General features: G+C 31.2%; 1 protein-coding gene and 1 non-coding gene across 3 annotated transcripts; one reads left to right on the top strand and one right to left on the bottom strand.

The window, feature by feature from the left end:
- Window positions 1-28: 28 nt before the first annotated feature.
- On the top strand, window positions 29-24491 carry LOC129906172 (serine/threonine-protein kinase meng-po). Of its 2 annotated transcripts, none has more exons than XM_055981846.1 (7): window positions 29-480; window positions 11392-11984; window positions 22121-22382; window positions 22461-22560; window positions 22618-22800; window positions 22867-23353; window positions 23413-24491. In XM_055981846.1, the coding sequence occupies exons 2-7, from the start codon at window positions 11922-11924 to the stop codon at window positions 24397-24399; spliced, it is 2082 nt and encodes a 693-aa protein (XP_055837821.1). In that variant the 5' UTR covers window positions 29-480; window positions 11392-11921; the 3' UTR covers window positions 24400-24491. The 2 variants fall into 2 exon arrangements, with proteins under 2 accessions (XP_055837821.1, XP_055837822.1); XM_055981847.1 differs by lacking the exon at window positions 29-480 and having other exon boundaries at window positions 10799-11984; window positions 23413-23761; window positions 24167-24491.
- On the bottom strand, window positions 11829-11901 carry Trnar-ucg (transfer RNA arginine (anticodon UCG)). Its single transcript has one exon. It is a non-coding gene; the product is annotated as a tRNA-Arg (tRNA).
- Window positions 24492-27185: the final 2694 nt, after the last annotated feature.

Here is a 27185-nt window from a genome sequence, read left to right as displayed (position 1 = left end):
GAAAACATTATTCCTCATCGGCACGATTTAGTTTGCAGTTAATTCTCACGTCGATCATTTTGAATTTGAAAAATCGGTGAAACCCGCGCTACGTATTAAGTCGCATTTTAAAAATAGAAAAATTCCTTTAGCGGTGATCTCGAAAGTGTTTTTTTTTTTTTTGTACTCCTTTCAAAAAAAGTGAAAAAAAAACAGATTCCAAAATCAATTGTTCTATAAAAATTTTGAAAAATTCAAAATTCCGTGAGTGATTTATGTAAGAGTTTTCTGTTTTCTTCTTTTGAAAATTGCAGCATATATACATATCTACATATTACTGCATTGCTAATACAAAATTTCGGTCCGACAAAATCTTTGAATGGAAGTGATTTTTCATTTTTCAAAAAGAAAAAATTGTGTTTTTTGTTATAAATAGATTTTCACAATAGAGTGTTTAAAAGTGTCTAACGAATTTTAGAGCTGCAGCACGCGAGAGTGACGGTTTGTTTAAGTGTTCAGTTTTTTTTTTTTTTTTATTTGGTTGACTTGCGGAATATTTTCGAAAAGTTTTGTAAATAAAATTATTTGTATATGTTCGTTTATGTATCTCGCAAATGTTAATTAAGTGGGGCACGTCAAAAAATTGTTGAAAATGGGCGTTTAGGTATTTGAAAATGCATTTATTGAACTCTAACAGCTGAGTGGTTGTTCATTATTAGCTATTCGTGTAAAATAAGTTACTGTCTTAAAAAGATTATCACGTCTAAATTACAAAATATGTACATTGTATGACAAATCAGCTGTTTCCAGTCTGTGAGGTTTAGACCACGACTACTACCTTTACAGCCCATGCAAACGTTTAACTCAACTAAATAGTTGGCACCTTTCTTCGATGATAAAAGGATCTGTGATGTGATTTTTCAATGAAGTAGCAAATGTTGATGCTCTCGTTCAGAATGATGACGAACGAGTATTACCGCTTCTTGGATATTGGCGAGTCCATTCTTTCTTTTTGAATTCTTTTTTAATGAAATTGGTTTTAATAGGACACTCGCTGGACTGGTGATTTCGAAAGTCCTTCTTGAATTCTGTAGAAATCGTTTAAAAACTCCCGAATTAAGTCGATGTCCAAGAAATAAAAGCTTCTACTACCTACTTTTTTGAGGTTGCTGATTATAATTTTTGGAATTATGTAGTTTCTTACCTATCATAATCTGTTTAAAAAAAAAACTTTTTTATACGTAACACTAGTTTACAAAAAAAAATGAAAATTGTTGGTACATCAAGTGCTTTTATACTTTTCGTATAGTATTTTAAGCAAAGGAAACTCTTTAAAAAAAATGTGTATGGATAGGTGTTCAAAATATGGTTTTTTCAAAATTTGTTGTCGTTTGTATTTCCATCATACTTATAGTATTCGGGCTATATTTTGAGTAATAACTGACTGATCTGAATAGAAGAAAGAAACACTAAAATAACTTTCCTTATCACCTCAAATGTTTAAGTCCAATGAGAAAAAACATTTTTAAAAAGTCGATTCTTTAAATGAAATTTTTGACAAAAAAAATTGGTCTGATCTGATCCACGATCTTATGCTCATGTTTACTAGACTATTTTTAAAATAAATTTTGCTAAGTCGAATCTAGTCCTTTAGTACATTAAAAGTTAGTACTAATAACTACCTTGTATCTAATTACTATTGATACAATAGAAACATATACACTTTTTGAAATTCTCTTTAAGATCATTTAAGGCCAAAGGTGTTTAAATTTGTACAAAAAAAAATTTCCAAATTTTCCATTGAAAACCAAATTTTAAACCTTTGTGGCGACAACTTTGAAAAATTTTAAATTTCAAGTGACTTAATTGATGTATAGAAAATTATTACTATTGATTTGTGGCTTACAAAAACGAAAAATAAAGTTTTCAAAAAATACACTTATCTAACAATGAAAGCTCATATATTTGTTTATGATTGTAATGGCTTTTTAACATGATTTTTTTTTAATGATCATATTATCATAAGGTTTATAAGATGTTTATAGGATATGAATTTTTTAACCGGGGACTCTGTTTAATTATATTTTTAAATTTTAATTAAACCTTTAAAAAAAATCTCAATCTCAAAGCTGTTGGAAGTCAGTTATATAGAAAAATGTATTAAGATAAAAGTTATAGAAAATAAAAGTTTTAATTTTACTTAGGGGAAGTGGGGGCCAGACCGCCTCACAGTGTGGCCAATCACGAATCTAGCTGGACAAAATTTATAACTCGCGTTAAATCGACTTTTTTTCTAAACAGTTTTAAACAAATGAATGTGAATAGATAAAATTCTATAAAAAAGAAAGATTTTTTAAAAAGAAATCTATAATTTCTGCAAAAAGTGTGTCAAAATAGTGATGAAGAAAATGCATTTTTATAGTATTTGAATTTATGTTTCCGTAAACATATTCTATGATTGGATATACTTAATTATTTTAAAAAAACGCTTGAAAAATCTCAATAAATAAAAACTCTATTGCTATTCACGAAAAAAGAGAGGCAGAATAATTAGTTTTTATTAAGAAATAGAACTTTTACACACGTTTTTGACAGGTGACATACATGATTTATTTTCTCAATATCATGCTTTAAATTAAAATTTTAGCAATGATTTTAATTAAATATGCTTCACAATCATAAAAAATGGCATCACCTTTAAAAATATCTGCAGATAATTTAAAAAAGTAACTGCTTTTTGTGCGATGCAAACTTGAAACATAAGGGCCTATTAAAAACAGCTGTGTTTATATTACCTTCGATGTTTTTCAAGCTAATAATTCTCTAAATTTCTTCGTGACCCTATTTCTGGCCTTATACACTTGCTTGCTTTTTGCATTGAACTTGTTTAAGATGTTCCGACAGAAAAGCATCATTCATCAATGATAATGCCTCATTAGTTGAAAATTCCAGTGGTTTGGTGGTTCCAGAGGATCAGAACTTAATCTTTTATACATTATGATCCTTCACTCAAAGAACATTTCGATAAATCCTTTCCGGTATTATTGGAATATGCTTTTTCAATTTTGCGGAGAGCGATTCTACTGATTTTAACTTTTTTCTAATGGATAGGTGCACTTAGGAGTCTTTTAACCTTCCGTTTGTTATATTTTTCCCGTTTTTTTAGTTTTTAAAAATTCTTTTCTACTTTTGTTTCACTATCTACTGTTTTTGTTTATTTAGTTATCGCATAATACTGGTCAAGCAAACTGAAATTTATGTTTAAAGAGCGGTCCAATGTGTCTTCCACCTTTTTTTGTCTTTTTTTCGCTTAACTTGAAGCACAAAACTTTTATGTTTTTTATTTTACTTTATTGTCAAAAATGTTCCAAAGATGATACCTGCTCATTAAAAGATCAAAAAAACTGTCTTTTCGATCGTATTTGGCAGTTTTGACACATTTTTCGAAAATTTGTTTTTTTTGAAAATCTTGACTTCATTTTGAAAAGTGAAAAAAGTTGTATGGCGGTCGAGAAAACGCGAGACATGTAAATAGTTAATCTTAATTACAACACTCCACAATGCATTAATTAATTAATTTCAGACCGGAAAAATGCGGAAAAATTAACTTTACCTCTAGGTATTTGAAAAACAAAGATATTTTTTTTTGCACTTCCTAGGCTTCTTACAGAATTTATTTTTTTTTTTAAATAGTTGCAATGGTAATTAATAAATAAAAATTATAATACTTTACCTCCAAATGTAGATTAACAATAAAAAAAAAACAATTACAACAATAAAACTACCACAGCGTTTTTAATCGTCAACCAAACTCAAGCGAAAAATAGAATACTTTGTATTATATCCATCCAACTGTTGACAAGAACCAACTTTCAAGCTTAGCTTACGCTAATCCGAGATGAAAACAAAAACACCAAACATGAATTACAGTTACCCATTGTATTGAGAAGCTCAACTCATGATTTAAAATCATGTGGCTAAACTTTTTTTTTTCTATTTTGTCCAGTCAGATTGGCGAATTACCACACTGTGCGCCTATGGGGGCAACACGGTTTTCGTACTATGTTGTATGAAAAAAGTAAAATTGGCAACACTTGCAATATAGAATAGGTGCAATTTGGTACTATCGTCAGTAAGTTTTAGCAATTTTGTTTAAGACCTCGAAGAGTTACGGTAAATTTTATGATTTTTCATCAAATTTTTATCGTTCATGTGATAAGTCAGCTGTATTTTGACACTGAAATAATTAAAATTTTTAACTTTTCCTTTTTTTTATAATAGAAAGTGAATATTAAAAAGTATTTTCTGCAAAAGAAGGAGTCATAAAGATAAATTACAAAAAAATTATAATACAGAACATCAAATATGATATGACTGGGGCAAGACAGCCCATGGGCGAAATTGGAAGCTCTGGTAGCTTAAACAATGTGAAAAAAGAAGTTTACCGTTAAATCTTCCAAAAAGCTAAGCAACAGGCGCCCAAACAATGCTGTAATTGATGATTCTGATGAAGAGGACTTTGTAGATTGTATTTGTACCTTCTATCTGCAACACTTTTCTTGATCCAATCCAAAGTATTGTTGGATTAAGTGCAAAATGTGTACCAAATGGTACTAAAAAGATTGTGCTGGAGTGAGAACTAATGAAAATATAGCATATATAGCATATAGGCTGCATTTAAAACAATAGAAACGGTCTTTCTACCAACAAAATTTGATAGGGCGGTCTTACCCCCATGTGGGGGCAAGACGGTTTTTTGTTTGATGTTTTTTCAAAACGTATTATCTTTTGTTCATTTTTTTTTTTTTAATAATAAGAGTTTCTGCAAAAAACATTAAACTTAATGAATAAAAACTTTATTCTATTTAAAAGACGTTTTTTATTGGTTTTTAAGAAAGCCAAAAACTAAGTGGGCGGTCTTGCCCCCACTTCCCCTATATCATTTTTGTCAAAAATCAAAAATGGCCGAGTTATTCACTAAAAGATGTTTTTCCTTAAATTCAAGATGGCAGCTTTGGCTCAAGCTTGATTTTTCCGGAAAACTGGTTTTAAGCTCTCAGTGACCTCGTCTACTATCCTATGAAAAAAAAATCACGATTTAATTTTTTCCATTTGAAATGTTTATCTCGACTGGGCTATGTTATCGAAAAGGTGGCTCCAGTTAAGCTGGCGATTTAGAAAAAAAACTTCTGATCCGACCGTTGGACTTGAACCCAAGATGCGGGCTCTGCAGTCATCCATAATAAATCGTTTGTGATGCAATGGCCGCCCCCAATCAGTTTTCGGGCTATATCTTTAAGAATAAATGATCATTCTGAAGAGCAAAACTAAATGCTGAATATATAAACAGTAAATATTATAACTTTTCTGGGTCATATTACAATTTTAAGTGTAATAAGTACTTGTAATAAAGTTGAAAAAAAGGAAAAATTCCATCAATCATATCTCCAATACCTATTAATAAACATTTTTGTCCAGTTCTATGCGTTAAGGGGGGAAATTCCTCTGGAATTTTTTATTTTTGCATTTTTTTTTTGCGTAATAAATTCATGTATCAACCGAAGAAACTATTTTTAGTAGTCTTAGCCTTAAATGAAGCCTCAAAAGTCCCTAGATAGTCCCGAAACCTACGCCGAAACTACCACAGTACGAAAACGAAAACTTTAAACGCATTTTTCTCGAAACGCGTTTTTTTTCCGCGCCGTGGCAACGTAACTCTTAAACTAATGAAGCTCTCGACTTCAAATAAAATGCAAATTACTCGTTAACTTATGGCCATTTCATAAACCTAAAAGTGCAATATAATTTTTACCTACAATAAATATTTTTTTAACAATTTATTTATAAAAAAACATTGTGTTTTTTTGGTCTTCAAATTTTATTTTACACTTTTTTTACTAAATTTAGGTTCATGCAATGCGAATAAATTGATTTTATTGGTAAAAAATTTCTTTTTTGATTATTAATAATTTTCTGTACTTGGGCATTGCACGGCGCAAACTGTAGACGCCAAACTTTTAAGAGCTATAGAGCCGCCATTTTCTTTTTATTTTACTTCAAAAAAATTGTATCAATACTTCATAATGTCAATAATATCGTATGCTTTTCCAAATTTCAATAAATGCTGGTTTTCCAAAGCATTATCGAAAAAGCTGTCTTCCCCCTTAAATTCTGTACAAGAAGTGCCTTATGTATAACGACAATATCGTGTCCATTTTTTTTTTTTTTTTTTATTTATTGTGTTAAAGTAGTATTCCTGGTTTAACATTGATTAAAGTTCTCTATTTTTTGTCCCGGAATTCATTTCTGAAACATTTTTATTTTGCTTAAAACAAAAACAAACTCTTTTTAAATGCAAAACTTAATTACCAACTTTGAGGTTTCTGCAAAAATTAAGATTAAATAAATGAATTAGGTAATTAAATAAATAGGTATGTGAAAATTTATATTTTGGACCTAAAACATTAAATTTTTTTATGAATGAAGCTATCTCAATTATATTTTTGCTTGTTTTTTAGGTGAATTTATAAGGAAACACTTTTGTTATTGCCTTCTTAATCAATTTCTGTTTGTGGTCACTTCTTAGATTTTTTTAATTTTTTTTTTGGATAGATAAATAAAGCGAATGATTTCCGATCAAAATAATTGAAAGCAAAATCATTTGACTTTTGATGTTTTTTTTTGTTTTTTGTAACCCCACAGAATGCCAATACAACATAGATTTACATATATCTGGTAGATCCACTTGTACTAATTTAACACTTTTCACTAACTTTCTTTTGAAAAATATGGTAAAAGGTTATCAAGTGGATGTTATCTTTACAAATTTTGCGAAAGCTTTTGACCGAGTGGATCATAAAATTCTAATAAATAAACTTAATCAAATAGGTTTTCATTCGAAAATGCTGGATTGGTTAAGTTCATATCTAATCGGTCGCACACAATATGTTAAAATTTATTCAACAACCTCTAAATCTATCAAAGTAACGTCTGGAGTTCCACAAGGTAGTCATCTTGGTCCACTACTTTTTCTTATATTTATAAATGACTTACCTAATGATTTGTCTTCTTCGTCATGTCTTTTGTTTACAGATGATCTGAAGATGTTTTTTTGTATAAAAAATCCTAATGATTGTTATTTGTTACAAGAAGATCTTCATAGGCTTTCGGTATGGTGCAATAAAAACAAATTGTTTCTTAATATTTCTAAATGTCATAGTTTTTCCTTTACTCGTCGTTCATCTCCCTTGTTGTCTAATTATTGTATTGATAACGTTGTTCTCGAAAGAGTTTATGAAAAGAAGGATCTTGGAGTTATCTTTGACTCTAATTTTTAGTTTAATCTGCATGTTGACTTTATAGTCAGTAAAGCCAATTCAATGTTAGGTTTCGTTATTCGAAATTCCAAAGGCTTAAAAGATCCATTTGCACTTAAATCTTTTTTTGTAGCATATTATGTCAGTTCTGTTCTTGAATATTGTAGTGTGGTGTGGAATCCGTTTTATAAATCATATTCACTAAGAATTGAAAAGGTCCAAAAAAAAGTTTACTCGATTTGTAATAAATAAACTGCATTGGAATATAGATAGTATGCCTCATTCTCCAAGTCGCTTATTTAGAAATCGTAATTTATTCCAGGAAGGAAGGAACGAATTATGCATTAAATGAGTCTATAAATCGCTGTGTGAAAGAAGTAAATGCTATTTTGAATGGTTTTGATTTAAATTTTCAATATAGTAGAGAAACTTTTAAAAATTTGTTAAATTTATATTTTTTAAATAAGCTGCGTTCCTTTGGAAATATTTATCTACTGCCTAGTACTTAAAACTACTTTGAACTACTTTAGCTAGGTATACTGAAACTTACTTACTTACTTACTTAAGGTGACCAGCGCCGTAAGGCGGCTTCAATCCGTTGTGGATTTGGGCCTCAACCAACAAGCTTCGCTAGCCAGCTCTATCCTTAGCTCGCTGCTTCCAGTTGCGCACGTCAAGTTGATTGAGGTCCCCTTCCACTTTGTTGCGCCACCTCAGACGAGGTCTTCCTCTACTGCGCCGTCCCTCTGGGTTGGAGTCGAAAACTTTCCGGGCCGGAGTATTGTTGTCCATGCGCTCCACGTGACCTAGCTATCTCAGGCAGGCGCTGCACCTTCACTCTCTTGGCTAAGTTAGCGTCCTTGTACAACACGTAAAGCTCGTTGTTGTATCTTCTTCTCCAATCACCATCAATACACACGGGACCAAAAATCGCACGAAGAACTTTTCTCTCGAAACAATTTAAGATGTTTTCATCCGCCTTCGTTAAAGTCCATGCTTCTGCACCATATAGCAGGACTGGGATGATAAGGGTCTTGCATAGGGACACCTTAGTTGCTCCAGAGAGGGCTTTGCTGGTCAATTGCCTTCTCAAACCAAAGTAGCAGCGGTTGGCAAGAGTAATTCTCCGTTTGATTTCAGCGCTGATATTGTTGTGTTTATAGCAGAGCCTAGGTAGATGAAGTCCTTTACTACCTCGAAGTTATGGCTGTCGATGGTGACGTTTTGTCCAATGCGTCGGTGTTGTGTGTCCCTTTTTGACGACAGCATATACTTGGTTTTGCCCTCATTGACCCTTAAACCCATTTTTGCCGCTTCCGTTTCAATGCTTACAAAAGCGCCATTGACATCACGCTGAGTTCTTCCGATTATGTCAATATCGTCGGCATATGCAAGCAGCTGAACGGACTTTTGAAAGATGTTGCCTCTGCTGTTGACGTTTGAGTTCTGTATAATTCTTTCAAGAACGATGTTAAAAAAATCGCATGACAGTGCGTCGCCTTGTCTAAAACCTTTTTCGACATCAAATGCTTCGATTAGGTATTTACCGACTGCAGCGTACATTCTCCATCGTCATCCTGCACAGCCGGACGAGCTTTGCAGGGATGCCAAAACTAGACATAGCTCTATACAATTCATCTCTGTATATACTGTCATACGCGGCTTTAAAATCGATGAACAGGTGGTGGGTATCGATTTGTTGTTCTTGGGTTGTTTCCAAGATCTGCCGTAATGTGAATATTTGATCGATGGTGGACTTTCCTGGTCTAAAGCCACACTGATAAGGACCTATCAGGTTGTTGACGAACGGCTTAAGACGTTCACATAGTATGGCAGAGAGGATCTTATATGAGATGTTAAGGAGGCTGATTCCTCTGTAGTTAGCGCAGGTTAGAGGGTCTCCTTTCTTAAGGATCGGGCACACGATGCTGAGATTCCATTCTGTGGGCATGCTTTCCTCCGACCATATTCGGCAGATGAGCTGGTGCATACTCCTAACCAGGTCATCTCCTGCTGCTTTAAATAGTTCGGCAGCAAGGCCGTCAGCTCCAGCGGCTTTGTTTGACTTAAGCTTGGTTATGACTGCCTTCACTTCTTGCAGGTCGGGGGGACGGAAATGTTGGCCTTCATCGTCGATATTGAATGGTGCAATCTGTCTTTGGGCGGGGTTGGCTTCGTCGTCGCCATTGTAGAGATTGCAGAAGTGATCTTTCCATATTCTCGTATACTGAAACAGTACACCGAAAAAAAAAATCAATATCAATTTAACATTTTTTAAATATCAAATTAACATTTTTTAAATATCAGCCAAAAATGATCTATAAAATGTGTTTTATGATATTTAAAATGTTAAAACAACATTTTTATATCAGAATGATATTTAATTGTCACATTTTGGAAATTTTTTTTGATATTTTATTATCATTTTTTCATATCAATTTCTCATTCCAAATTATTGAAAAATATTAAATAAAAAATTCTTAATGTGTACTAATTTAAAGGCGCTTTGTGTTTTTTCGAAGTAAAATGTATGATTTACTGAGAAAATTTGATCGGCACTAAGATTTTACTTTACATAGTTTGGGAGAAAATAACAAAACAATTATATCACTTATAATAGAAAAAATAATATCACCATTATTTTGTAAAGAATATTCCCTTTCAGTAATGTTTAAAAAAAAAAGAAAGAAAATTCTTAAAATAATAAAAATAATAAAAATGAAAAGGAAAGAAATAGGTTTCATTATAATAAACTAAAACGTAAAATCTAGTCAATATTGATATTTTAATTGTCAAAGTGAAATTTTCACTATCCACTTAAACTTTAAAAAATGTCAAAATGATATTTTAATTGTCAAAGTAAAATTTTAACTATCCCACCTGAAATAAAAAAATGTCAAAATGATATGATAAAATATCAAAATTGATATTTTAATTGTTGGGCGACTTTTGTCACTGAAAAATGTTAATTTGATAGCTGTTATTATCAAATTTTTTTTTCCGGTGTAGTTCAAAGCAGCTTTAAGTACTAAGCAGTAGATAAATATTTCCAAAGGAACGCAACTATAGATAATTTTATATTGTATTATTTATTGTATTATTATTGTATTATTTCGTAGTCTGTAGAGTATTGTAACTCGATTGATGAAAATAAAGAAAATTAAAAATTAAAATTAAAAGTCATTAACGATAAAACTCAAAATTGTTCAATAAATCTTTTTTATTAATCATGAAAGGTTTACTTTTCTAAAACTCATATCATTACCTTTCTAGTTACAAAAAAGCTCTCAACATTCAGTCTTTAAAATAATAACTTTCGATATAATCTTGAAAAATCCGGCAACACTTCCGATTTGCAGAGACCTTCTCTATTTTAGTAGATATATTTTTTATTATTTTAAATATCTTGATAAGTTCTAAATCAATCAAGAATTTTAAGAATGGTGTTCAACAATTTTTTGACCCCTACAAAAATTTAGAACATTTAATTGTAGTTGTAGAATATAATAAAACTAAACAAGATTGAAAATAAAATTAAAAATAAAAACGAAATCTTCAAAACCGTCTAAGAACAGAGAACAATTCAATTTTTCAAATAAATTTAAAACAAAAAAAAAGCAGAGTGCAGAGAATCCAAACATTGAAAAAGTCTCTGCAATCTATAAAATTTTCAGTTTTCGAATATATTCCGAAAACAGAGTATAGCTAGATTGAAGCAGTTTGTACCAATCCTAAAACATTTTCGGAATTCGAAATAAAAGGCAGTGTATTTGTAGCATCTGGTCAAGATAGAAGCAACGGAAATAAATTCTTTTTTAAATCTGAAATATTCAAAAAAAAAAAAAAAAATCGACAACTCTAAATATCAAGAAATCCAAAATCATTGCTCATGAAAAACCGCAATTAAAAGCACATCAGTAACTAAAGTGCATTATTTTTTTTATTTAAAAAAAGGAACGACAGTGATGACATCAATCCTCAGCTGGTGGCACAAAACAGTCCTCATTTGATGGATGGCTAAATAATTGTTTCATTAAAATCATTTAGTGTAATTTTTTTTTTTTTTTGTTAATTTTATTCTGTTGTCTAAAAATAGTTCGAGTCTGATTATAAAAACATAAACCTGACCCGTGCACATACTTTGTGAATGTAATTTGGTTTTCGGTGTGTGTCATATCAAAAAATGGTTAACACTGCCGACGAGTGTGCATCAGCTAGTGCGAGTTTTTTCGAATGCAAATCTTTTGTTTCATACCCGAAGGAGGCGGTGGATGGCGAGAGATGATGATGCACAAATAAAATTCAATATTCAAGGAACAATTTCATTGTTTAATTCGCAAACCAACAATAAATCGAATAGAATAAAAGAGAACACAGAGAAACTATTTATAAATGCGGTAAAAGTTTGTTGACTCACGAATGTGTGTATTTCCCGGTGTCTAGACTCTCCCCTATATAAATTATTGAATTAAATTTAAACTACAATTAATTTAAATTAAAAAAAAAAAAATTAAAAAAAAAGATATTTTATTTCGACCGTGACAGGACTCGAACCTGCAATCTTCGGATCCGAAGTCCGACGCCTTATCCATTAGGCCACACGGTCACATGTAAATTCATTGCAAGATGTCTGTTATGAAGAAGCCGCGTGGGAGTATCCATAAGATACGTGAATTCGAATTGGAAAAGGTTTGTATAATATCCACAGTTTTGTTTGTTACTGTCAGATTGTTTATTTAATTAAAATGCAATAAATGCTAAGAACTTGGTATTGATTATTTACTCAAAAATTTAAATGTTGGCATTTGTTATCGCTTTTGTTTGCCCCCTGAACGAAAAAAGTTTGTTGATTTAGTAAAAGATTGAGAGCTGAAATACTTATTGTTATCATTTCGAGAGAAGAATAAAGCATTGCAAGTGGAATGAGTTCTAGGAATGGAATCAGTTTCTCACCTATAATTATGTAGGTATGAGATTAATGAAATAAATTTGAGTCATCTCATTTTGAGGGATATTTTTTTTTTTTTTAATTATTATTATTTTATGATGTGTTTGTTTATTTTTAAGAATTATTTGGTTGGGTTCGGTTGTTTTGTTTTTTCTTTAGAAGAATTTTTAGTTTGATGAAAGTTGATATACCTAAAATGATAACTTTGAATAATAGTGGAGTAACTAAAGCTCAAAAATTTGCAATATTAGGGAACCCGGCCGAAGAGCTTAGATTTTGATGATCTTTTTTTCCAGACGTGGGTAATTAAAAATACTTTAAGGTCTATAGATTAAAAATTGCCGGTGTTTCCGTTTTGATTTTTTTAATTTAATTGAAGATTTTTGTGAACAAAAAATTTTTTTTCAAAAATTTTTCTTAAATTTCATAAATTAATTGATGGCAAAAGAAAAAAAATATATGAGAGTGAGTGACAATCTTCTATCGTTCAAGCGATAAATGCAATTTTCTTATTAATTGACTTCAAACACACAAAAAAATATTTGAACACAACGGCAACACCTACAATAATTAAATATAAATTTTTAAAAAGCTAAAAGCTTAGTCACATTTGTAAAATTAAAATAAAGTTCATTGAATGAAGGGCTTTTGAAAGAATGGTAATTGAACTCAGATTTTTGAAAAAAAAAAAAATATTGACAAAATTTTAACATGTCGTTTTTAAAACTTTTTCGTAATATAAAATGCATTTATTTCTCAAATTTTTTAGGCCACATTTATTATGATGTGAAATTATAAAAGGAAATGTCAATATGTATTACAGTTAATGAAAAAAATTAAAAAGTATTTCATTTTCGAAGAACTTTTTTTAATAGAAGTTTTGTAAAAAAAATTTCATTTATTTTTTTTTTAAGTTCCACCTTTAAATATAAAGTTATTTTTTATTTATTCAAAAGCCCTTATTGTTGAAAGTTAAATAGCAAAAGTTTAAAGTTCTTATTTGCCAAAATCTTTGAGAAAATCAATGCAAAAATTCAGTTTTTATCAAATAAACCCATTGAAATTGAAGTAATTTTTATTATTTTTTTTTTTTTCAAAAGTGTGATATATGTATATTACCTTTTCTGCTTCGGAATTCAACTGATAATATTTATGGCCAAAAATTTTTTAAAAATAAATTCATATTTTATTAGAAAAAATTTGGAGAAAAGTCATTTTAAATTTTTTTAATAACATTTTTTTTTTAATTCTGAGTTTGAGGACCATTTTATTTTTTTACTCTTAATTAAATTTAGTGGATTTAAATTTAAGAGATAAGAATGAGCTTCTGGCTTTTTAAAAATGTATTTTAAAATATTGTAGGTGTTGCCGTTGTTTTCAAAATATTTTTTTTGTGCTTGAAGTCAGATTGTGAGAAAATTGAGAATCTTCTGCTATCATGTGTTTTATAAAATTTAAGTAAAAAAATGGTTTTGTTCAAAAAAAATTTAATTTTAATTTTAATAAGCAATACGGTAACATCGGAAATTTTTAATCTATAGACTTTAAAGTATTTTTAATTACCTACATTTGAAAAAAATAATCGTCAAAATCAGAGATGTTCTCTACTACTCTACTATAAATAAAATCTAAGTACCTGAGTAAAGTATTTACAAATTTTTAGTACTAATTTGAGTGGGAGCCAAAACAAAATTAACAAGACACACCTTAATTTTTTGTTATTTTTTATTTCTTTAATCGTTCACAGATTGTTTTTTTTTTTATAACTCACTTTTTATGTAATAAACCAAAAACAAGAAAACACGCATTATTTGGTCATTAGTTATGGTTGCCGCTAGAAATTTTGCTATATGCCAAAACCATTTTCAGAGGTTTCAAAATTTGGGAAAATTTATAGTAGAAAATGAGCTATGAGGAAATTTAGGATTAATAGAATAAGGTGAAAACTCGATTCGATCAAAACAGATCGAAAAAAGGTTTTTAATAATTTCTTTTAAAAGTAATAATCTTATTAAGACAACAATTGGGTTGGGGTCAAAATTTTGCCGGGTTAAAAATCTTGTACAAAATTCTGCTTTCAAAATTCTGTTTTCAAAGTTCTGTTTTTAAAAAAAATCCGTTTACAAAATTCTCCTTTTTTAACTTTTTTCCCAAACTTTTTTTTAATTTTTTTTTTTTTTTTTAATTTTTGTATAAATTTTGTAAAATCATTCGCTCACTTGCAGTACAGAATATAAAATAAATATTCAAAAAATGTAATGAGAAAAAAAATGTTTGTTATCACACAACATCGTTTCTCGTTTGGTTGTCAAAGAGTCAAACCACGCACTTTGAAAAATATTTGCAACATTTAAATAGGAAAGTACCTAAAGTTTAATAAGTACTAAAGTTGAATAATTCAATTACAGTACCATAAACTAGGGTGAAATGAAAAATCAGGCATAACAGAATTTTCGTTTAAAAAGATGGATTTTGAAATTTTAAAGAATTTTGTTTTTGACCCACTCAAAAAAAAAAACAAAAACAAAACTATGTAAAAAAATTATTGTTAATTCAAAAATCTACAATATTGGATCATTTTTTCTAAATTACCTTAAAAAAATTTGAGAAAAATTACAAAACTATTTTTTTTTTTTGTTTTTTATTTATTATTTTTTTTAACATAACAAAAAAAATTGTTTGATTTTGATACAATGTTGATATTCGTTTTTATTGTATACCTAAATAAGTTTTGTTTTAGTATTAACTTTTGGATGATTTACGACTTGTTTGCGAAAAAATATGGATTTTAGTCAAAAAAAAAGTTTGAGAAAATTTTCCCAAGTTTTTAAAATTTCCAAAGGTATAGCAATTTTTTTCGTTTAATTCATTCAGTATGCATTGGAATTTGCAATAAATGGAATCAAAAATAGTTTTGGAACAAAAAGAATCAATTCAGATAAAAAATTAAAAAAAAAAAAACAGGTATACGTCACAGTGAACCAACATTTAATGTTATTATGTAAAAGTACAGTACATTTATACATTTTCTTTAAAATAGTGCAGAAAATCTTTGCTTTAACTGTGGAAAAAAACGGTTAAAAACGGAAATAATTTTAAAAAGCGCATTTTTTGCGTTCAATGTTGTCGCCCCTAATATAATTGCCGCTTTGGGCAATTTCCCAACTCAATCCCCCTTAGATCGGACCCTGTGTATACTTGATTTTGGGCACCCTATATGTGTGCACAGAAATCTCTAAGGAATTTTTTGTCAGCCACTTTTTTCCAATTTGAACGAATAAAAAAATTCCACGCTTGCCCGAGACCTGCTTGTTTGCACCATGTACATTCTAATTTGTCACCCCAAAAAATATTATTGTTTATTTCGCTCAGCCAGAAACATACAATAATATTCTCTGTTTTGAATAAATAAAACATGAGTTTCGGAATAGCGCATTTTTCGAAAGTGGCATCATGCCAGAGTGCGGCTACCATCTACAAAAATAACGCAAGCAATATATAAAACTTGATTAGCATTACAGGTAGCTGCTGCTGTTTCGATTCTATATTTCTAGAAGCGCCACCGCTGGCAAAAATCGAAACTTTTCAGACTTACATATTAATTTGTACTATTATATACTCGAATATAAGATTTTATATTTGTATTTGTCAATGCAAAAGATAGTTCACGCGGAAGTTTCCGAAACACATTTCAGTTTTTTTTCTGCAGACGCCGAATACTTTAAAAATATATTTAAAAAAAAAAAACGCCATCTGGTGACGTTTTTATAGGCCCCCTTAAGCGAGTTTGCCTTTAAATGTTCATTCGATTCTATATACATTCAACACAGTCATTATACACAAGTAGAGTCAATTAATCGAAAGACACATCCCAGAACCATTTACGAATGGCTTTTGACGGGCAGAATGAAATTAGTCTTCTATTTTTCTCGCAGACTTTTGTATTTTACTTTCGATAAATTGACCATTGGCTATTGGCCAGAAATTATCTAATTATTCAGCATGTGGTCGAACATGCGGCTAAAATTCTTTAATAATCATAATAAATTTGTCTTGGTGATTGATCTAAAACGATGACGAGTTATTAGAAAATATATTACCGCTGTTCAGTTTCGATAGCAGTTAGATTTATTTTTTTTTTATTTCAAAAGTTTTGTTTACATTGAATTTTACAAATAAAATTTGGTGTTCCAAGAAGTATTTTTTCTTAGGATAAAATTAGATGATTTGTTTAAAGTTAATTTAAGTTATGAGATTTGTTTTTCCTTTGAAAAATATAGACAAGTAAATAAGAATTATTTGTAGGTAGCAAGAAATAAAAGCTTATAAGAGATTGTATTTTGTTGACTAGGTCTTGGACTAATACAGAATTTAATGAAATTTTTCAGGAAAAGAAATTCAATTTGTAATAATAACACATTTAACTGTAGACTCCTGTCATTTTCATTAGCTATCATTTAATCAGATTAGTAGTAGTGTCTTAATATTTCTCCTTATTAACCAATAATTATAATTTATTTGTGTATTTTTATATTTCATGAATGTACATTAGAGTGACCGCAACTCCCATAGAAAAAAATTTTTGTCGAATTTTTTTCGGGGGAACCCCATAAAATGTTCCGCCTTTGCAGATTTTTAGATAGCCAAAATTTCAGCTCGATTGGATAACTCTAAATGGTGCCGACACTCGCTCAAAGTATCAAAAATCTCTGTTTAGAAAACTAGCTCTAGCTCCCAAACAAATCGGGTTATTTTCACTTTTTATATATTAAATTAAAGGTAGTGTTGTTACACATAATTCAAATGCTAAATTTGTTTAGTTTTACTAAAAACGAAAAATATTGTCATCAATTTAAATTTTCAGTACTTACCTCAAAAAGAGCTGAAGTGCAAACTCGATTTAAAATTAAATTTTTTTTTAACTGTTTTATTCTGCGTATTGGGATAGAATGGATGTTTCTCTATCTCTGGGCCCTCGGGTAGCAAAAGTATGAGGTATAGTCGTGGGGTGAAAGAGCTTTTAACAATGCAACTTTCTATGTTATTGAATCGATGTAAGGCATCTGATAGAAATGCTTCTCGCATAATTATAGCTACAATAGAAGCACTAGGGCAAAATCTAATTGACTTTGTAGTTTCAAAATCAAACTTACATTCAACAAGAAAAAACTTTTGCTTGGTTTAATGCCCCAAGAGCTTATCTGGCTCCTAAACAAGATCTTGATCTTTTGCATAATTGCATTGAATACCGCAAGATAGACAAAGATATTTCAGAGAAGGCTCTTGCTAAATTCTCAAACCATTTATGGTATTTGAGTTCAGAGCTGGCAGGTCTGGCGTTCTTTGACCTAACTTTACGAGATGGCGAAAAATTAGAAACGGCCAACATAATTTTGAAAACCAGTGAAACGTAAACCAACAGAATAGTAAATCCAAAGCTACAGACACATGAAGATGAACAATTTGTCACAGCAGGGTTAAAAAATATTGTGAACAAAAAAACATTGAACTTTTTCAGCCGATTGAAAATAGACACAAGTTTTCTCAAAGAACCTCCAAATCTTTGGCCCGAAAACCCGCATTTTAAAGAAGGCTTTAAAAAAGTGCAATAACTTAAAGTCGTAAATGACATGACAGAAAGAGGAGTCAAATTAATAACCGATTTTAATAACCTTTTTAAGTAAAGATGAGGAACAAAAACAATATGTACTTCAAGTAGTCAGTGAGGGCCGAAAATTGTATCCTGATGCTTCCAAAACTACTTTGTAAATCTCTTGATTAAATTTTTTTAGTATTTACTTCAATAATTATGTATAAGAAATGTAACACGATGTTATTTTTTTTGTTTTTTAGGCCTATGTGAATTGCGTAAAAAAGTTAACATAGTGTAAAATTTTTGACACTATTGAGGTGAATAAAAAAATTTCAGCTGTTAAAAATTTATTGGGCTCTGGGACCTGGTTAAATTTGAGTTAAATTTTTTTTGCAGATGGTTTTGTTTTGTATTTTTTTTTATTAAAAAGGAGTTTCATAGCAGAAAAGAAGCAGAGAAAAATATTAAACAATAAGCCATACAGCTGAAATTTTTTTGTTCACCTCAATAGTGTCAAAAATTTTACACGGTGTTAACTATTTAACGCAATTCACACACAGCCTTAGAATTCTGTTAAATGTTTCGTTTTTTTAAATAAAACAGTTTAAAAAAAAGTTTCATTTTAAATCGAGTTTGCACTTCAGCTCTTTTTGAGGTAAGTACTGAAAATTTAAATTGATGACAAAATTTTTCTGTTTTAGTAAAACTAAACAAATTTAGCATCTGAATTATGTGTAGCAACACTACCCTTAATTTAATATATAAAAAGTGAAAATAACCCGATCTCTTTGGGAGCTAGAGCTAATTTTCTTCGAAAAACAGTGAAAAAACAGAGATTTTTGATACTTTGGACGAGTGTCGGCACCATTTAAAGTTATCCAATCGAGCTGAAATTTTGGCTATCTAAAAATCTGCAAAGGCGGAACATTTTATGGGGTTCCCCCGACCAAATTTCGAAAATCGATTTCTTGCGGTCACTCTAATGTACATTTTTGGAAATCAATTTTCATGATTGGACTTAATTAAACATTTTCTAATAAATTGTCTCACGTTAAGTTCTTATAAGCCTGTTGCTGGGAGCTGTTGTTACTTTCCTTCAATTTGTGTAATTATTCACGTAAATAACACATACAAATCAAACTGTCTTGTTCTTTTACTCAACAACTGAAAATGTTGGTTCACTGTGACGTATACGTGTTTTTTTTTTCATTTTTTACCTGAATTGATTCCTATTGTTCAAAAACTATTTTTGATTAAATTCAAATCCCAATGCATACTGATCATAAAAAAAAACTATTGAAATCACTGGGCATTAGGGTTTGGATATGAATATCTCCTAAACAGTTAAAGGAATCGATTTAATACCAAGGACTTTTTTGTAGCGTAAGAAAATATTTTTATTGTTTGCCAAATAAAACAAAAATATTAAACTGCAGAGAATTTTTAATCTTAAAAAAATTCAATACCTAATTTTTAAATATTTTTAAAAACAAATGTCATGAGCCATGATTCTTCTTGGAATTTTTTTTTTTCAAATTCCGTTCTTGCGAACCGTCAAGCATTTAATTTGATTAATTATAACTTCTCAACTTAAAAAATAAAATGCACGACTTGGTCCTACGAACATACTCTTATAGTAAAAATTGCTTTGATAGTTAAAGCTGTTTGTAAATATTTATTACAATAATTTTAATTAAATTTAGGTATTGATTTTGTAATAAATGAAAGAAAATATAATAAGGAAAACACATTTTTAAATTGTTTCTAACTCCAAATGAAACAAAGCATTTGAATTTTCGATTTTTTTTAATTACTTAAGAGCCTTTTTAAAAAAATGATTATTAAAAATAAAATTTCATGAAAATTCATAGGTACTTAGTTTTGAATATGTACATTAGAGTGGTCCTTATTTTGGAGATGCAGTTGGATAACCGCCATCCGGTGGGAAATACTGAGAAAAATTTCCCTATTTTTTTTAGATTTTATTTGACTCCCTTCTTCTCCCGGATTCAATGTGAAATTTTCATGTTAAACGTCATTTCCTTTGATTTTTTTGAAGGTAATTTTCTATTTTATATGGGATCTTCCGGATTGTACCTGTAGACTAGGCAGTTGAAATAAAAATTCGCAAAAATTAGAGAATTTTTTTCACTATTTAGAACTAATAATGTACATCCACCGTGGAATTTCGGCAAAAAGCAATATAAGGACCACCTTAATGTACATCTGATTTAAAAAAAAATTATATTTTTGTGTATGAAAACTAGGAATAACACCCTATTCTCCACAGTACACGTATTTAAAAAAAAATTTAAATCGTTTAAGCCGTTTTTGAGTAAAATCTTTTTTCATACTAGGCAATACTGGTATCTCATATTCCAACTACCAAAAGAAATTTTTTTTATTCATGATCAAATTTTCCAAATACAGATTTCAAACGAAATTTAAATCTATGCACATTCTCATACGATGTTTTTTTGAAAACTTGTTTTTGTATAGTCTTGTAAGTTATATTGAATATTGAAAAATGTCTAGCATTTATAGTCCAGTGCATTTATAATTTGACCCAGCAGTTTGTACCACCCCCAAATTTTTTTTTCTCATTCGATAGAGTATTGGCTGAATATCATTACCCTGATTTTTCGCACTCGCGAAATTCACCTTACGGCCGCCATCTTGGATTTTAGTTTTTGTTGAATATCTCAATTTCTATTTGTCTTACATAAAAGTTGTATATACAAGAAACGTAGGCAATTAAATTTCGCGTCTTTTATGTTCAAAACACTTATCCGATATTCTGAATATTAAAAAAGTTACAAGCCAACAAAGTAAAAAAAAAAACAGAAAAAAGTGACAATTTTAAAGATTTGAGCACTTTTTATCAAATTTATGAAAAAACCTTCCGAGATAAGATTATTCACCTTAAAATTTTCTATAACTCAGCTATACAACTTTTTTTCTATCGCTATAAATACAAAAGTAATTAATACTATTTTTTGTTAAAAATGCTCTTTTTTGTTTGTCTTTTTTATCTTTACTTTTTTCTCAATTTTTTTTATACCAAATCTTGAATTCTAAATGATTAGTGAGTATTTTATAGCTTTATGTTACAAGAGAAAAAGCAGGACCTGCAATTTTTTATATTTAAGTCTCTTCATTTCGTAAAAAAGGGGTATTTTTTAACAAAAAAGTATTAATAACTTTATTAATTATAGCGATACAAAAAAAAAATTGTATAGCAGAGTTGTAGAGAATTTCAAGGCGAATATTTTTTTTTCGATATGTTTTTTCATAAATTTGATAAAAAGTGCTCAAATCTTTAAAATTGGTTTTTTTTTACTTTTTTGGCTTGTAACTTTTTTAATATTCAGAATATCGAAAAAGTATTCATAACATAAAAGACGCGAAATTTAATTGCCTACGTTTCTTGTATACACAACTTTTATGTAGGATAAATAGAAATCTAGATATTCAACAAAAACTAAAATCCAAGATGGCGGCCGTAAGGTGAATTTCGCGAGTGCGAAAAATCAGGGTAATGATATTCAGCCAATGCTCTATCGAATGAGCAAAAAAAATTTGGGGGTGGTACAAACTGATGGGTCGCCCATATATGAACTTCATAAATGCACTGGACTATTAGGAACAATAGCTAATTTCTTAACAGTATCCATTTGCCACAAGAGATCTTTGGATCTCGTACAAAAATCACTGTTTCCAATTTAAATTAATATAAGCAACAGACTGAAACTCTTAATTAAATGTTTGCTAATTTAGTATGCAAAAGTAACAGAATTATCCTTCAATTGACCTCTCTTTTGTTCGAAAAATCAATTATTATCTAATATTTCAGCACTGCATAATTGTGAGATTATTTTGAAATCCATCCAAACTCCAAACCATTAACCGAATGAATCTACCAAATATCAGAAATTATAATATCATTATTGCAGTTCTATGATTAAGTTTAAAGCTACACTCTATACCTACTGCATATCATTGGCTGTGTGAATAGAGTCTTCATATTATACTACTGCAATCCCATACCACAAAAAGCAGCTTCCCATCAGAGAATTATTAAATATGGTTAACTTAATACCCCCATCTCTGCAGTGCGTATTATGTCAAATATGAATCCCATCCATTGCTACTGCATTCAATTTCAATTAAGTCCAATTTCTCTGCATTCGCCTCTGTGTCGTTTCTCTCTCTCGATTTAATGATTTAACCCCCCCAAAAAACCAACCCACTCTTATCGTTCCATATACATATTTCCATTCACAGATCCATTTAGTTGATGAGTTCGACATTCTGCAAATTGTCGGCGAGGGATGGTTTGGCAAGATTCTTTTGGTGGAGCATCGAGCCTCCCAAACCGAAATGGTTCTCAAAGCTGTACCAAAGCCATACGTATCGCTGCGGGACTTTTATCGTGAATTCCATTACGGACTGCATTTGGGCATCCATAGAAATATTGTGACGACGTATGATGTGGCATTCGAAACGGCAGGATTCTATGTATTCACTCAGGAATATGCTCCTTTGGGTAAGATGTTTGATAGAATTTTTTTTTTTTTGTGTGCAAATTTTAGATTTGTTTGAACTTTTGTTTGAACTTTTAAAGGTGATTTAACATCCAACGTTACGGATAGTGGCATTGGAGAGCTTCATAGCAAGCGAGTGGCTAAGCAAATTGCTTGCGCTCTAGACTATATGCATACAAAGTAAGTGTATGCGTACAGGCCAGTTGTTTGTATTCTTATTTTATCTAATTTGCTTAGAGACATAGTTCACCGGGATGTTAAACTGGACAACGTTTTAATCTACCGGTCTGATTTTTCCCGAGTGAAACTTTGCGACTTCGGGGAATCTTATCAAACCGATACAACAGTGGAAAGGCGAAATGAATGGCTGCCATACAGTCCACCGGAAGTATTACAAATCAAGCCTGAAAGCACTTACAAGTAAGCCAATCCTTTGTCAAAGCAAATCATGATCATTGTTCAATCCTCCTTAAAATCACATTCCAGAGCCGATCCCAGTCATGATGTGTGGCAATTTGGTATTGTAATTTTTGTCTGTCTCACTGGTTGCCTGCCCTGGCAAAAGGCTGCCAGCGATGACCCTCGCTATATGCGATACCTTACATGGCAGAACACACTGATGCTTCCTATTCGGCGAACGCCGAAGCTCTTCAAGCTACTTGCGTCAAAATCATCAAGAATGTTCCGAAGGTTCTTGGAGCCCAGACCAGAACGAAGGCCAAAGAATCTGGCGGATTTGGCTAAGTTCATTGATGACCGATGGCTGGCTAAGACAGCTGAAAAAGAAATGGCCGAGTACGAGACTGATGAACTGTGTCCATCAATGTACTCCTTCCATAGCAGTCCTGATGAAAAACACAGATTGCTGCATACCCTGGTGGCATGTGGTATCGAGTCGAATGTCGATAGAACGGCAAAGAAGAACCGTATCAAAGATTGGATTGAATCTTCCATTATTACTGAAGAAGATGAGGTGAGTATATATTGATTCGAATTTTCTTTCCCATAAAACAAAAATTTGTCCTCCTCTAGAACGAAGAAGAAAATGAAAGTGCATCAGCATCACCATCATCGTCGGTATCTCGAGGGCCGGTGGCAGGGCATATCTCATCAATTCGTACTGTTGAACCTACCAAAAAGGAAATCAAGACAACTCTAAAAGACGCCAATCAGAAACACTTTGATCCCCGCACAGGAGCTCTCCAGCAAGGACCAAGCTCAATGGGCACTGTCCATCCGAGTCCCTCCCCTCCTGGCATGAATTCCTTAAACACCTCTACCGACAGTCTCAAAGGCAGCATTCTAACTCTTGGGAGCCGTAATGATCTTTTATCGAGTGACTTTCATCTCTATGCGTCCGAGATGAATATGAACGCGCTAGGTGAGCAGCCGATGCAACATATGGTTAGTCCGCAAAATGGCATGTCACATTCGCTTAGTATTAACCAATTGAGCTCTGATGCTCTTACACGCATTAATAATAATTTTGCCAGCGGCACATCGACCGTAGTGAAGAACAATCTTCTCCAACGGACTCGATCCGATTCGGCTAATCTAGCGCTAGCCAATTCTAAGTTGTACGCTTCTTCGTCAGCTCTTGATACTAATCATTTTAATGGACCATCATCTTTTTATGATGGTGGTCGTCAGCCCAATGCTAATGGTAATAATGAATCTTTTATGGGGCTTGCTAATGCTTTTCAATCGCTTGCTACAATGCCAACTTCTTCTGACCAGGCGACAACATTACCATTTGTTTCATTTCATTCGTCGCGGCAATCTGAAGTCAAGGACAGTGGTTATGGGTCAACAACAACTACCAATGGCGATGGCCCGGGTACAAAGTGGGTGAGCCAAAGGGAAGATGTCATTACTAATGATAGAATGCGTGCCAATAGGAATCCAATGAATGGTAAGACTCAACAGCAGAGTAATCACACAAATTCCGGTGGTTTCCATTCGGGGGCATCAATGAAAGACACACCTTATGATCGTTTTGCTATTTCAAAGAAGAAATAATTTTTGAATGATCTACGGTCTTGCTTTGATGGTGATATAAATTTGTTTTTGAAATAAAGAAAAATAATAAAATATAAATTAACTACATGTTACTATTAAATAATTAATTAATCGTTATATCTAATCATTAAATAAAATATATTGGATACATTTTGTACTTTTAAGCTAAATAAAGTTAATGCGATTCTAGTTTTAAATATCTAGACTTTGTTTTCATAAAGTTTTTAATTTTTAATAAACAAAAATATTGATTTTTGAGAATTTGTTAATTCAGTCAAATCATTAGGACCTTATTGCCCAATTCTGAGTTTAAAAATTAATTAACATGACAGTCAATAAACATAAAGCTTGACCTCTGTAACTTTGAGCTCAAAGTCCTTACTTAAGCACCGGAAACCAGTTCTTTTCTAAAGTTTGTAATGAAATCGGTACCAAGGTGAGGCTTCAAAAATCGTTCTCCTTACCAATTTTTTATTAACTACACTTCTGCCCCAAAATCAATTTCAACCTTTACAATTCTTAAATAGTGGAATAAGTGAATATTAAAATAGAAAAAGAAATATGTACTAGGAAAAAACGGCAACACTCACAACATCGGAATTATCTGAAAAACATCTATTTTTTTATTTTTTATTTGATGAATTTGTTTTGATGAATAGTTTTAAAAAAAATAATTTTCAAAATTATAAATATTTTTAGCAGTTTGAATCGGGTTTCTTCCAAAGTTTTGCGATGCTAAGTACCGCTTATACTAACTGATAATATATGTTTGCAAACAACAACTTTGAAAGCAAATGTAAATGAATGTTCACAATATTAGACATTCAGTCGTATTCTGGGGGTCTATTACGTAATACGAAAGACCGGCAAGTCAACGATACTGAAGTAAACGATAGTCACGACAAAGAACGATTATGTAAAACGAGAAAGTCGTTTGGCCAAACTAAACCAAAAAAAATATTTTTTTGAGGCTCACATGAATTCTACCAGAAAACGCAATAATATTATGACAGCTAAACGAAAACGAAAATTAAACGATAGGTAAAGGGCAGTCGTAAAGATTAACGAGTATCGTTGAAGTTAAACGACTATCGTAATACGTAGTCGGATTTCAACGAAAACGAAGTAGTTTCAACTATAATCGTTTTACAAAATAGGGCCCCTGCTATTCATGTGAATTTCAGATTCGAATCACAGATCCGACTCACTTTCACTCTACCTTCTCATTCTGCTATCCATCGAGTAAACTGCACTGCACTGTAAACTGCATCATAATAACCCCATTTGACGTTCACGTGAACGTCGACTGTAAATATCTTATTTAGGTACTTCGACATCCTCTATGTCGATTTTCACGGAACACGAAAATTGGTTCGAGTTAGAGGAATTAATATAACCTTTTTGCTTACATTAAGAATGCTGAGTAAGTTCAAGTTCGATAGGTTTCTTCTTTTCTCCAAGGCTCTAAAACCAGCCGAACGTTGGGCTCGTTGAACTGTCTACTTGCTTAATGCTTTACCAGTGTCTCTGCGAACTAGTCATGATGCATTTGAAACCAAATTTGCATCTTCTGTACCAAGATATCTGATAACTAGTCGAGTATCTGCAGAGCTCAGTACCCTAGCCTGTTTCCAACATTCTTTTTCAGCTCATATTTAAAATTCTATCTTATTCTATGTAGAGAGCTCTTGCTTACCTTCAATATTTGTGCAATTTTCCTGATGAATCTCCTTATTTTAATTTATTTACGGCCGATTTCTTCACAGAGTCCTAGCGCTAGTACCGGTCCTAGTAATAAAGTTAGTACTCAAATCGGTATCAACTCATTTCTTCACTCAAGTACTAGGTACTTAAACTGTCAATTTAGGACCGAGTACTAGGTAGGACTAGGTCCTAGCTAGCTCCTCAAAATCGACTGGTACCCAGTTATTATACCAATCGTTAGTACTCAAATCGGTACCAAGTGATTTCTTCACAAAAGTTCTAAGCCTTAGTACTGTCAAATTGGTACCGAGTATTAGTTAGGACTCGGTATTTGTTAGGACCTCGAAATCGGTAGTCTAGCGGTTAGCACTTGAATCAAAGCAATGAATTTCATTCTTTTTAAGAGATATCTTACAGATTTTTTTAATTTCTTGGGTGTTATTTCCGGCTTTTTATGTTGATTTTAGTGAAATTAATGATTTTTTAAAATTTACCAAAAACACCTGAAATGAGAAATGCAATACCAGAACGTGAAGAATGAAGAAAAGAACACTTCTGGAGAAAAAGTAACAAAAATGTATATTGAACTTTCTAAAAGTAAAAACTAAGTCAAAAAAGATTATCTTTGCGTAGGCACTCTGCATTTGCATTTCTAGACGCCCCCTACAATGCTGAAACCATTTACGATTAATGTTATACTCAGACTTGGAAAATAGTAGCCTAGACTACTCCAAAAGTATGATCTTTCGACTACATTTTTTTGGGTGGAACAAGTTTTGAACCACAGTATCACAGATGGATGTTCGACATCAATCTTCTAGTTTCGAACCCAAACTAATATGTTTGTTCCATTAACAAATTTTTTTGAAGGCTATGTGCAAGCTCGTCTACAAGTAATGTTAAAATAATGCGATTTGCACCGATGACTTCTATGAGAAACACACCAAAAAAAGAAATGCGCCTTAAAAAACTGTTATTTTTATTGAAATATGTTGATTTACACATCTATATGCAAACTGTTTATGTTATTTCTTAATATTATTATTCCTGTAGGGGACTGGTTGTTCATCCGTTGCCAGCCC

The sequence above is a fragment of the Episyrphus balteatus genome, chromosome 1 (assembly GCF_945859705.1).
Source record: "Episyrphus balteatus chromosome 1, idEpiBalt1.1, whole genome shotgun sequence".
Classification (NCBI taxonomy): Eukaryota; Metazoa; Arthropoda; class Insecta; order Diptera; family Syrphidae; genus Episyrphus; species Episyrphus balteatus.
This window is presented reverse-complemented; position numbering and strand designations above follow the sequence as displayed.

What these genes read in the sequence shown, in the direction of transcription:
- LOC129906172 (XM_055981846.1), top strand. Translation starts at nt 11,922, where the DNA reads ATGTCTGTTATGAAGAAGCCGCGTGGGAGTATCCATAAGATACGTGAA. An exon ending in GTGAATTCGAATTGGAAAAG is followed by an intron (nt 11,985 to 22,120) that starts GTTTGTATAATA and finishes TTCCATTCACAG; the next exon opens with ATCCATTTAGTTGATGAGTT. An exon ending in TCAGGAATATGCTCCTTTGG is followed by an intron (nt 22,383 to 22,460) that starts GTAAGATGTTTG and finishes GAACTTTTAAAG; the next exon opens with GTGATTTAACATCCAACGTT.